Source organism: Microcaecilia unicolor, chromosome 4, assembly GCF_901765095.1.
Source record: "Microcaecilia unicolor chromosome 4, aMicUni1.1, whole genome shotgun sequence".
In the NCBI taxonomy this organism is placed as follows: domain Eukaryota; kingdom Metazoa; phylum Chordata; class Amphibia; order Gymnophiona; family Siphonopidae; genus Microcaecilia; species Microcaecilia unicolor.
In genome coordinates, this window is record NC_044034.1 from 193,131,097 (window position 1) to 193,143,949 (window position 12,853).

General features: G+C 47.2%; 1 protein-coding gene across 1 annotated transcript; it reads left to right on the top strand.

Annotated features, from left to right (window-relative positions):
* The first annotated feature begins 640 nt into the window (after positions 1–640).
* Positions 641–5,221, top strand: MYOD1 (myogenic differentiation 1). Its single transcript, XM_030199509.1, is given in 11 exon segments — positions 641–914; positions 916–936; positions 938–1,035; positions 1,037–1,051; positions 1,053–1,101; positions 1,103–1,159; positions 1,161–1,302; positions 1,305–1,351; positions 1,353–1,421; positions 2,364–2,442; positions 4,886–5,221. Coding segments are annotated over 11 exon segments (888 nt in total). The 5' UTR covers positions 641–854; the 3' UTR covers positions 5,137–5,221.
* The last annotated feature ends 7,632 nt before the right edge of the window (positions 5,222–12,853 follow it).

Here is a 12,853-nt window from a genome sequence, read left to right on the forward strand (position 1 = left end):
AAATTTCTATTCAGGAATAGACGAGCAACATTAAATACAGAAAACGGATAATTCAATTTGACTTGTGAAATTATGAATACTATTAATTAAGAAAGAACATAACAGAATGGAATAAATTCCCTGAGTAGTGCACAATTTGAATTTCCTGTAAACGAATCTGCTGGGATTGTGTTCTTACTGCACCTCCAGTCGCTTTATGATTTTTCCCCCTGCGGATTATTAAAAAAAAAAAAAGTCTGTGAGTGCCCTGTAGGAAAGTTTAAGACGTTAACCCATTTGGGGTAGCTCAAGAATCATTATTTTAAATTAAGAAGTCTTAGAATTTGCAATACAGAAACACAACATGCACTGAAACGCGTAAAACACGGAATGACCACATGCAAACCCAGAGAAACATACGTAAAAAAAAAAAAAAAACAAGATTCCGCTGGCAAACTTTCCCAGAACTTTTCCTGGAGGTTTAATTCCGTGTCCAATCAGAGGCGGATCCGTCCCGTCACTGCCTTCCTGTGGGGCAGTCTGATTGGCTGGCAGGAATAACGGGGTGTGAGACAGGAGCCCTTTGCCCCCACCACTTCCAATGAACGCCTGGATAAATAGGAGCAGTTTGTGGCAGAGAAGGTGGCAGATGATTAAAAGAAATGTCAGACTGGGGTGACTGGATGGAGATGTAAGGCAGCTAGCCCTGCAAATAAAACAGCTGCAAACTTTCCAAAACCCAGGCTCCTCTGTCTGCTGCAATCTTGAACAAGAGATACTTGTAAAATCCCTTGCAGCACTGGACACATTTTAATTTTCAGACTGACCAAGTCCTAGCAGCTTTCTATCTTTCTGTTTTTGCTTCGCCTGTGCTCATGGACTTGTTATCACACCCCTTGCGAGACATGGAGATAACGGATATCTCCCTCTGCTCTTTTCTCTGCCACCGACGATTTCTTACGATGACCCTTGCTTTAACACTTCGGACATGCACTTTTTCGAAGATCTGGATCCCAGGCTGGTGCATGTGGGCTTCCTAAAGTCCGAGGAGCATCACCCACCACCACCACCGACCATCACCATGAGGATGAGCACATCCGTTCCCCCAGCGGTCACCACCAGTGCCGGCCGCTGCTTGCTCTGGGCGTGCAAAGCCTGCAAAAGGAAGACCACCAACGCAAGACCGCAGGAAAGCCGCCACCATGCGAGAGAGGAGGCGACTTAGCAAGGTCAACGAGGCCTTCGATGCCCTCAAGAGATGCACGTCCACCAATCCCAACCAGAGGCTGCCCAAGGTGGAGATCTTGAGGAATGCCATCCGTTACTCGAAAGCCTCCAGTCCCTGCTGCGGAACCAAGATGACAATTATTACCCCCGTACTGGAGCATTACAGCGAGGAATCGGACGCCTCCAGCCCTCGGTCAAACTGCTCTGACGGCATGGTGAGTGGAGAAAGAGGACGGTCAGTGGTAATAGGATTAGAATAAAAAGAAAAACCCAACTTTCCCAACTTCATCCAGCTCTTCAAGAAAACGGTTCCCCTCAAACGATCCCCACTGAAAGTAAATTTGAACATTTGGGAATGACAAGTAACAGAGAGCAATAACTAGCTTTGATTTTATTGGAAAAAACAACCGAGATTGCCAAATTAAAAATTAGGCAAACAATTTTCCAGTTTTCATTTTTAAACAGGTATGGCTTGGAAGAATCCAAAGGAAGACAATACCCATCAATTTATTTTGGTATAAAAACCCAAACCTTAAAAATAAACTGAAATATGAACCTCTTGTCAACTTCACCAAAGATTGATTGATTGATCTTGATTTAACTGATAGCTCAAAGTAAGCTATATTCAGGTATTGTTTCCACAACTGAAGGCTAGACATGCTGCTAACATGTGCAAAGGTAATGTGTTTTTACAAGATTAACATAGTTACTACCATTTAATGCACCTTATTTAGATCAAAACCCCATTATTGTCTTTGGGGCCTATTTTCTATGTGCATAACTATCATTTAAGGCAGGGGTAGGCATATCATATCAGAAGTACCAAAACCATGTTACCTAACAAAATATATATATATTGTTAGGTACGTATGGTTTTGGTAAAGAGGAATCAGACAGACTGTGGTAGTACAGTGGAGCCAGTACATCTTGTAGTGTGTATGTATGACACACACACACACACACACTACAAAGATGTACTGGCTCCACTGTACTACCACAGTCTGTCTGATTCCTCTTTTCCAAGGTCGAAGAGCTGGTTGATCTTGACATCAGATTGGAATTCATTTCCATGTATATCATCATGTTTTAGAATACACTAACTGGAATGTCCTTGCAAAATCTGGGATTTCATGGTTTCTTTTTCTTTTAATCTCCAGTTGGATTATGGCAGACCTGCCTGCAGTTCGGGGAGAAGGAGCAGCTATGACAGCAGCTACTATGCAGAAACACCAAATGGTGAGTCTGAACTTACTTGCCAATATTTGTTGAGTAACCATGGTAGATTTTACTCCCTGAGATGGAAATACTGAACTGTGATATCTGGAGACTCAGATTCTATTTTCACCATATGTTTATGGTAGAAAAAAGTGGTGTTTGCTGAACCAACCCCACTGAGTGACCTTGAGCAAAAGTTTATGCTCAGACTTCTGTCGGATAAGATGGTAGGAACCTCATAGTCATGTGATTTTGCAAGCCTGTGGAACTATATAAACATTTATGTCGTAATGGAAGGCTGGATTAATGCAAATTCATTCTTTTACTGATTTCAAGTAGTTTCCTACCCTCAAACCTGAAGATATGATATGACTCATTTTGATGAATGGGGAGGTAGTGTATTAGATAAACCACAAGTGATAAAAATGGGGGACTACTGTAACATGAGCTGCCAATCTTGTTTTCCTTCCCTTTGGTCTAAGGGTAAGAAAAGACTAAAGAAATTTGAGAAGACCTTAGCATTTGAAGCTGCTAGATATTGGAAGGACCTTATCTATCATTTAGAAGAAAGGTCAAGACACTGTGTTCCAGAAATTTGTTTTAACAGAATGAGATGTAACTTTTTCTGTCTAGTCTTTGTCTTTTTCAGATTGTTCTGACTCTTTATTATACTGTAACCTGCTTAGAACTGAAAGGTATGAGCAGGATATAAAACTAAATTATTATTATTATTAATCCTGCTAAATTTCAGCCTCAGGTAGGGGCTAATTATCAGGCGTATTTTCGAAAGTGATACGCCAGCGATCTTCCGACATAAATCGGGAGATGGCCGGCGATCTCTCAAAGCAGCAAAATCAGTATAATCGAAAGCTGCTTTTTTGACACCATCGCCGCTTTCGTGTCGCCGAGCCGGTGAAAGTTCAAGGGGGTGTGTCGGAGGCATAGCGAAGGCGGGGCATGGGCGGGCATGGGCATGGCTACCAGATGGCTGGCTTTCATGGATAATGGGAAAAAAAAGCGGTGTTAATCATATTTCGCTGGGGTTTACTTGGTCCTTTTATTTTCACAACCAAGCCTCAAAAAGGTGCCCCAACTCACCAGATGACCACCGGAGGGAATGGGGGGTGACCTCCCTGTACTCCCCCAGTGGTCACCAACCCCCTCCCAGACTAAAAAAATAAAAACCTTTTATTGCCAGTCTGTAACCTGTTTCAAATGTCATACCCAGCTCCCTGAAAGCAGTATGCAAGTCCCTGGAACAGTTTTAATGGGTGCAGTGCACTTCAGGCAGGCAGACCCAGTCCACCCCTCCCCCCCACCACCTGTTAACACTTGTGGTGCTAAGTGTTGAGCCCTCCAAACCCCCCCCAAACCCACTGTAACCCACATGTAGGTGCCCCCTTCACCCATAAGGGCTATGGTAATGGTGTAGAGTTGTGGGGGTGGGTTTTGGAGGATTTGGGGGCTCAGCACCCAAGGTAAGAGAGCTATGCACCTGGGTCCTATTTGTGTATTGTTTTTTAATTTTAGAAGTGCCCCCTAGGTGCCCAGTTGGTGTCCTGGCATGTGAGGGGGACGAGTGCACTACAAATGCTGGCTCCTCCCATGGCCAAATGCCTTGGATTTCGCCGATTTGAGATGGCCGGCATTTTTTTCCATTATCGCTGAAAAACAAAACTGGCGATCTCAAACCTGGCGAACTCTGGCATTTGGCCGGGCCAAACCGTATTATTGAAAGGAAAGATGGCCGACCATCTTTTTCGATAATACGGTTTCCGGCCACCTGTTGCGTCACCGCCAAAATAATTGCCGCGATCTATTTCGCCTGCGCCGTTCGATTATTCCCCTCTATGTCTTTAAAAAATGAGAAACATGTAATTAACTCCAGAAATCACATACCCCACTTTAGATACCTGAAGTGAATAGGCTGTAGAACATGAAAAACATCAAAGCTGTGAAAAAAATTGCGTAGTCCCTTTCTACTGACCCTATAGTACACAAAACTTTCAAAGTTGTTCCCTCCCCACTAATCCCATCCTGCCCTTCCCACCATTCTGAAGCGAAATGTCCTTTGGCTCTGTCTAGTTAGTGTCCCCCCCATACACACCCACCTATACCTTCATGAGGGTGGGGTCTGACTTATGCATAACAAAATGGATAGCCTATTTAGGGCTCTATGCTAAGCATTTGGGCTACACATAGAATAATCTTTCTTAGTAAATTAGCCCCTTATTTGCAGGGAGGGCGTGTTATTTATCTACAGAGGTCATCTTTTGCTTTTACATTTTTAATATATCAGAACTGAGTCCTGTTTAAAGAAGATAGCAAAAACATGTACTCCTTACAAACAATGCCCCCTATCTGTTTTATCTTTGCACACTTCTCATGTACTGGAAAGAATGATAGTGCTCTTGTGATGGAAAACACTGACTGATGTTTCTTTTAATTCTGTTTTCTGTTCCAGATTCAAGGCACGGAAAGAGCACAGTGATCTCCAGCTTGGACTGCCTCTCCAGCAGTGTGGAGAGAATTTCTACAGATAACCCAAGCTATCCTATGCCACCTACAGGGAAAGTGGAACCGAGGGAAGGCCAATGCTCTCCTCAAGAGGGAAGGACACTGAGCGACAGCGGAACTGCACCCCCAGTCCCTTCCCTCACTACCTGCACTCAACATCTCCAGGACAGCAGTAATCCAATCTATCAAGTGTTATAAGCACACTCAGCAAGTGAAAATAAATATTTATACACCTACGAACTATTTCTTTACACAGAATAAAGAAAGACGGCTTGTTTTCCAATTCTAAAACACCTCTGACCTTTCTTTCAGAATACAATTTTTCGATTGTGTATCATGCTTCTAGCTACTCTCAATTCATTATTTATTGGTTTGTTTTTACACCAATGCTATTTAATATGACCCTCTAACTGTAATATTTGTGTACAAGCCAATATATTCATTCTTGCTAACTTCATGCTCTCTGAAGCAGGAGCTTATATTTCTGATTTAGTTATTGTTGCAAAATGAAATATTTGAATTTTGTTGAATTGTGAGTGAAGAATCTGAGTCAACATTCTTTCTGGTATCCTTTAAAAATGACAAAATAAGGTTGTGGACACACTTTTTGTAATACATTTGTATAACTGTAAAATAAGATTGCATTGCACATTTTTAAAATATTTATGTTGTGTGGTGTGTTATACAGACCTTAACTTTATATATTTATACAGTGTGATGGCAAGGATGTTTTTGACAGTATCTAAAATAATACCCTTATTAATACAAGTGTAGAGCTTACCTGGGCTGGAGATGATTTGAGAGACAGATGTAATATGGAAACAGTTGAAATAAGTTTTTCTGTGTAGAAGGAGGCCCTTTGCATGAAATGAGACTCAGGAGGAAGATGCACTAAAACAATCGTTAATGCCCTCCTCTTACCGATTCATTAGCGAATCGGTAAGCAAAGGGAATGCATCAAGGAAACGGAATGCAAATGAGCTGCTCGTTGTAGCATTCTCTATTCCCTCGAAGCCAGTCGGCCGGTCGAGCATAGCGCAGAGCAAGCCAGCGTTATGCCGGCTGCTCTGCGCATGCCAAGGACATCCTTTATGGACGTCCTTACACTCAAAAAAAAACAACAAAAATAAGGACGTCCCTGACCAGCAGGAAACTTGTCAGCAGCCTGAACCTCAGGAGAGAAAGAGTGCTGAAAAGAGCCCCAGTTAATTTCAGTGTTACTGCTCTTCGCTTGTGTAACATTTCCATTGTTTACTGCTTTGCATTTAAAGGCAGGCAATTAGGAAGGACTTCTGTAAAGAAAAAAAACATCCAAGTGCTCCTCAGAGATATCTAGAGCTGGACAGTGTTCCTGCAGCTTTTGTGATGGGCGTCCTTGGACGTGTTTTTCCTATCTGCAGTGTTTTCAGCTTGTGTCCCCCCCCCCCCCCCCCCCACCCACCACACACACACACACACACAGGATCGGAACATGCAAGGACGTCCAAATCAAAACTTTTTGGAGTCCCTCCCTCCAGGTCTCTCTCAGCCAATCCCAGCGCGTTTAGCTGATACTGGTAACATCTAAACGCGCTGTGATTGGCTGAGAGAGACCTGGAGGAGGGACATCTAAAAAGTATCAGGAGAAGGACTTCTCTGAAGAAAAAAAAGAGGATGTCCCTATTTTTCTTACCTGGCTGAACTGACCACAAGCACAGTTCTCTCAGTCCCCTCCAAGGTTGTTTTCAGCTTGCGCCCCCCCCCCCCCCCCCCACCACACACACAGTATCGGGACGTGCGAGGGACGTCCCAAATCTAAACTTTTGGATGTCCCTCCCTCCAGGTCTCTCTCAGCCAATCACAGCGTGTTTAGCTGTTACCAATATCAGCTAACACAGCTTGCAGAGAATGGGACACTCTTTTTGTTTATTGTCTATTTTCAACTTTATATCCCTCTTTCAGCACAAATACCAAAGCGGTTTACATTATTAGGAAAGACTACAACTTAGAGTCAGATGTTCCTCATTCAGTGACTAACTCAAACAAATACATAAAAGTAATAAAAAGCAGAAAATACCAAAGTACATCAAACAAATACATAAAATATAATAAAACAAGAACCCACCTCCTCACTCCCTGTAGGCCCTTGCCACAAGTCTACCTCTATAATCTCTGGTGGTCTAGGGTCCAAAGCCCAGGAGTGATGCCCACGTACTCCTGCCTATTGCAGCTCTGGCTCCACAATGACTGTCGTGATCTCTTGCAGCTCTCAAGTGCAACTAGAGATTGTGGCAACCATTTTGAATTTGGAGTTGTGATGGGCAGGAGTGAGTGGGGACCTACGGGGAGTGAGGAGGTAGGGATGAAGGTGGTCAAGGTAGAAGGGGAATTGGAATGAGTAGGTGGGTTTTCAGTGCTCATGAGGGGGGTGTCAGGAGGGAGGAGGGATTGGGGTGAGCATACTCTTATGTGGATCCCGGCTGATACTCAGCTGGGACCCCCATGTGTCTTATGTGGGTCCTAACTGAATATTGGCCAGGACTTGCATAAATCCCTATGGAAAGTTCTTGGCTGGTCAGACCCACATAGTCAATGCTGGATGCTGGACATAGCCTGGCATTGAATATCAAAGCTGAATTCATTTTTTAAAAATGCTGACTTCTGCCTGATGAATATTGACCATAATAATAATAATAATAATACTATACACAATATCACTGTGGTTGAAAAGGAGGAGGTGGTAATATTAGTAGACAGCCAAGTTGAAAACAAAATTTGGAGAAGATCACAAAACATCAAGACTTGAAAACTGAAGTTGAGTGACTCTGGTGAAAACCTGCAGTTGTGGTCCCTGTAGTAATTGGTGTCCTTGGAGCAATATCCAAAATACAGTGCACTCCGCTTAAGTGCAAGGGCCTGGGACCGAAGAAATACATGCAGTTAACAGGAGCGTGTGCTTAACCATTGTGAGCCAAAGAAGCTTGACATCTGATAAAACATATGAACAGTACTGTTTATTAAATGTACACACTATACAGTCTCTGTTGTGCTGACATTTCATTTGGCTTTCTTGAAATAATCAGTGATAGTCCTCTGCACACCTACGGTGTCTTTGAGTTTCATAGACATAAGTCTTCCAGACGGTAAAATCGGTCCATAGCTCTGGCATCCATTGTTCTCCAGATAGGCCCGAATGTTGCTGAGACTCTCCAGTGCTGTAGCAAAAGTGGCAGGAGGTTTGTTGAATTAGGGTCAGCTTGTGCATCACTGCTCATTTGATCATCTGCTTCATCGCAGACCGTTGCCTGCGTGTGGGCACATAGCTGTACATCCGTGCCTGGAGTCGCCGCTGTCTGTAGACTGTCAATCGACAGCTACGTATTGATGGACTGCTCTTTGGTCACACCCGGGTGGGATGTCATACCTGTTGATCTGCCTCGCTGGCAATGGCTGCATCCGTTGGGTCCCTCCCCACATCCTTGACAAAGTGTGCCCGCTTGTAGCATTTGACGATGGTTGCCTGTGTGACCCGATTCCAGGCTTCCTTCTGCAGGTGTAAGGAATCCAACAGGGACAGATTACGAGCCAGTTCAGTGGCACGTTTATTATCACCAGTCTGTCCGTCCATAAGGCCTATCAGATGACGTAGCAGAAGAGCACGATAATGTGTTTTAAAATTGGCTATTATGCCCTGATCCAATGGTTGGATGAGAGAGGTAGTATTTGACGGCAGGAAGACCAGCTTAACGTGAGACAGCCTGACATGAGCAGTGGAATGCAGCACAATTGTCGCAGAGCAGCAAAATTGGGGCGCTTCTGTGCCCGCATTCTGGTGTTTAATTCCTTTAGCCACTGCTTCCATAGGTCCCCAGTCATCCATGAATTGGTGATCGCCTGGTATGACACAGGGAGCCGCTTCACGTTCTTGAAGGCAATGGGCTGTTTGCTCCTTCCGATGACCAGGGGTTCCAACTTCTCGCCTCCATCCATATTGCAGCATAGGAGGATGGTCAGTCGTTCCTTCGATGCTTTACTTCCCATAGGTTTGGCCTGCTGAATGCCAGTATGCCATCAGGAATAGCTCGCCGTAGAGGCCGGTTTCGTCCGCCGTTGAAAATGTCACAAGGTGCATACTCGTTCAGGATGGAAGGAAGAACTGACGCTACCCAATTTTCAGCCCCCGAGTCATCAGCGTCTTGCCTCTCCCCGTGTTGCTTTTTAAATGTAATACATGTTCCTCTTTTTCATCTTTCCAACCACCCGACAGTGGACTTGAACTCAGTTAGCCCAAGGACAGCCAGCTAGCTGGCCAGCTTCTCCATAAGCAGGCGGACACTTACAGGAAACTGTCTGCGCCTGACTTGTGAAACCACCGAAGGAGATCCTCTTCAACCTCCTCAGCTTTCCCGCCCCGCTTACGTTTCCGTTGTGGGTTTCTATTGTTTCGCTCAGTCTCCCAGAAGCTGGTCTTTCTGCTTCGAGATACGCGAAATTTGACTGGGGTTCACGCCATATTCTCGTTTTTTAATTTCTTAAGCACTTCTATTCTTTCACACAATGTTAAAGTCTTACTTTTGCGTCGTCTCTCCATGGCACACTGTAACCGCCTTTCCTTCAGACCCCTTGGTCACGTGGCAACAGAGCGGGAAAGTGGGCAGGAGCATGCGCTGTTCTTGGTAAGGCTCTTTGCAAATTTTCAGCAGTTTGGCTCGGTGCAATACCGCCGCCGGCCACCAGAGGGAGCCCGCCATGGAAGTCGGAAAGGACTCAGATTTGATTCCTGCATTAGGAAGCAGTTCCACAGGGTGGGACAGAAAAGCCAAGTCTCTCCCCTCCATGGGGGGGGAGCTGACTTTTCCATTGAACAGGTTCGGAGAGGTTTCTCCGGATTACTATGTTGCTGGTTTTCACCACCAAATGGGGTGCCTCGACAGAGAAGCCTACCCGGGCTCAGAGGCACCTCCATGGGGCTAGTCCAGAAGGGCATCACCCACGCCGTTGGAAAAAGCTGCAGAGGGCGCTGTGGGGCCGCAGAAAGAATGGCCTGGCACGGAAGTCGCCGTGAAGGGGAGAGAAGGTCCCGAAAGCCAGCCTGCCCTCGGAGAGCTGTCCCCGGGGCTCCCAGAGAGGGACCTGGCCGCCCCAAGCCCGTGGCCACCGGGGGTGCTCCAGGGAAGCCTGAATGAGGGCTAGGCTCCGGGAAGGTCCCAAAAGCCAGCTTGCCTGCCCTCAGAGAGCTGTCCCCAGGCTCCCAGAGAGGGACCTGGCTGCCCCACACCCATGGCCACTGGGGGGCGCTCCACGGAAGCCTGAACGAGGGCTAGGCTCCGGGAAGGTCCCTAAAGCCAGCTTGCTGCCCTTGGGAGCCCTCCCCGAGAGGGACCTCACTGCCCCTTACCTGTGGCCACCAGGGGGGTGGTGCTCCCCGGAAGCCCGAATTGGGGGCAAGGCTCCAAGAAGGTGCCGTAAGCCCGAACGAGGGCAAGTACCTGTTCTGGGGGATGCCGGACTGAAAGCATGGGATGCCCTCTTCTCTGAGTGGGGAGCCCTGACTTCTTTTCGATGGGGTGGAGGTGCGTGCCTCTCGTGTGTGTGTCTCGTCTATGTGTCCTCTGTTCCAGGTGAGGGCAATGTTTTTTTCTTCTTGTCTCCTTTTCCTCTCTTCTGTCCACTGATCGATTTGGGAACTTCAGGCCTGAAGGAGAGTGCCCTTGTGGGCCGGTCAGTCCGGTGTTCAGGCAATGCGGTTTCTCCCTACCATCTTTGGTCCTTTTGGGGGCTCCCTCTGACGGGAGCCTGCGTCTGGCATCTCTGTGCAGGTGTCTGTGCTTGTGGGTGGGGGCCATGAGTGGTTCTGGCCTGAGGTTTTCTATCATCCCCCTCCTCTCATGTGTCCCGTCCTGGTTGAAATGCATTCCTCTGGTTCCAAATGGCGTGTCTCTGCGTGGGTGAAGGTTCTGTTGGTCGAACCTTGTGTGCTGCCTTCTCCTTCCTGCCAGCTGCACAGGAGGCCCTTAACTTCCGCTGGGGTATGGAGGCAGGGCCCTTCTGCCTCTCGTATGGCCGCCCCCTCTCCTGGGGGGGGGGGGTGTCTGGTCCCGTGATGCCACCGTGGCTATCTGGTTGATCCTGCCAGTAGCATATGCTTGTCTCAAAGATGAAGCAGAACCAAAGGAGGACTAGATGGCCCTTCCCGGGCCCAGGAGACCAGATGGCCAAAGTCCCCGCAGGGCTGAGCCGGATGGAGGGAGTCGTAGCGGGTGAGGGGGTGGGGAGCTTAATAGTTGGTGGTGGGTGCTTAATAGTCATAGCGATGCAGGACCGTGAACCGGAGCTTATTAGTGGTGTCTGCGGAGCTCACTCACTCAACCCTTATCCTGGAACAGTGAGCCGGGCAGGGGAGGACCAGATGGCCCTTCCATGCCGGGGGACCAGATGTCCGAGTCCCTGTTGGGCTGAGCTGGCTGAAGTCAGAGGGAGTCGTAGCAATGTGTGGGGTGCTTAATAGTCAGGCCGATGCGGGACCAGTGGCCCAGGAGCTTAATAGTGGGGGGGTGTTCTCAGGGCCGTGCCTAGGGTCTCTGGTGCCCCCCTGCAGACTATCAGTTGGCGCCACCCCCCCCCCCCCCCCCCCCGTGTTGGCACAAGATTCAAGGCTTACAAGCCTTTCTTGCGAAATACTTGATCACAAATAAATTATTATGATTTTAACTGTGAAAATGATCGTTTCACGTCACTTGCCACACTTGCAGGAATTTGTCAGCAATATTCTTACAAAACAAATTGCTATACATTGCAAAATAAGATAGCAGATGTAAATTCTCAAAGTGGACATATTCCCAACACTAAAATGAAAATAAAATGTTTTTTCTACCTTGTTGTCGGTGACATTGTTTTTCTATCCATATTGGTCCGAGTCTCTGATTCTGCTGCTCTCTATCTGTTCTCTTAACTCCGTTTCCAGGGCTTCCTTTCCATTTATTTCTTTACTTTTCTCCTTTCTTCTTCATTTCTTGCCCTACATCCATAAGTAAAAGCTGTGTCCTCCTCTGTGGAATTGACTGGAGGAGGTACAACGTGGATCCAGCTTTTGCCTATTTTCTCCATCCATGTGCAGTTTTTCTCCTCTCTTCCCTTTCCCTCATCTCCAGTCATGTGCATCTTCTTCTTTTTTCTTTCCTCACCTCCATCCATGTCCAGCACTTCTCCACTCTCATCCCCTCCATCCATGTTCAGCATTTCTCCTCTCTCGTCCCTCCCCTGTATCCATATAAAGCAATCATTCTCTCTGCCCTCTCCTCCATCCAAGACCAGCATTTCTCCTCTCTCCCCGCCAACTCCATCCATCCATTTCCAGAGAATCTCTCTTCCCTGCCCTCCCCTCTCATCCATGCCCAGCGATTCTCCTCTCTCCCCTGCCCTCCCCTCTCATCCATGTCCAGCGAGTCTCCTCTCTCCCCTGCCCTCACCTCCCATCCATGTCCAACGATTCTCCTCTCTCCCCTTCCCTTAATGTCCAGGCGAATCTCCCTTCACTGACCTCCCCTCCCCTCCATGTCCAGTATGTCTCCTCTGCCCATGCCCTCCCCTCTCATCATGTCCGCAATTCTCTCTTCCCTGCCCTCTTCTCCCCTCCCCTCCATGTCCCAGCATGGAGAGGAGAGGGGAGGGCAGGAGGGAGGCGACATGCTGGACAGGAGGGATGGCAGGGCAGGGGAGAAGAGAATTGCTGGACATGGAGGGGAGGGCAGGGGAGAGAGAAGATCACGACTTCGGGTAAAGATTTTGGAGCGCGAGAGCAGGAACAGAAGGAGCGGGCAAGTGAGCCAGACCTCAGGAAAAAGGTGCCGGTACGCTGTACTGGCGCGTACTGACACAAAAAAAAGCACTGTAGGTATCCCTCATTGATAAGTCTCTGACTCTAAAGTTTAGCAAT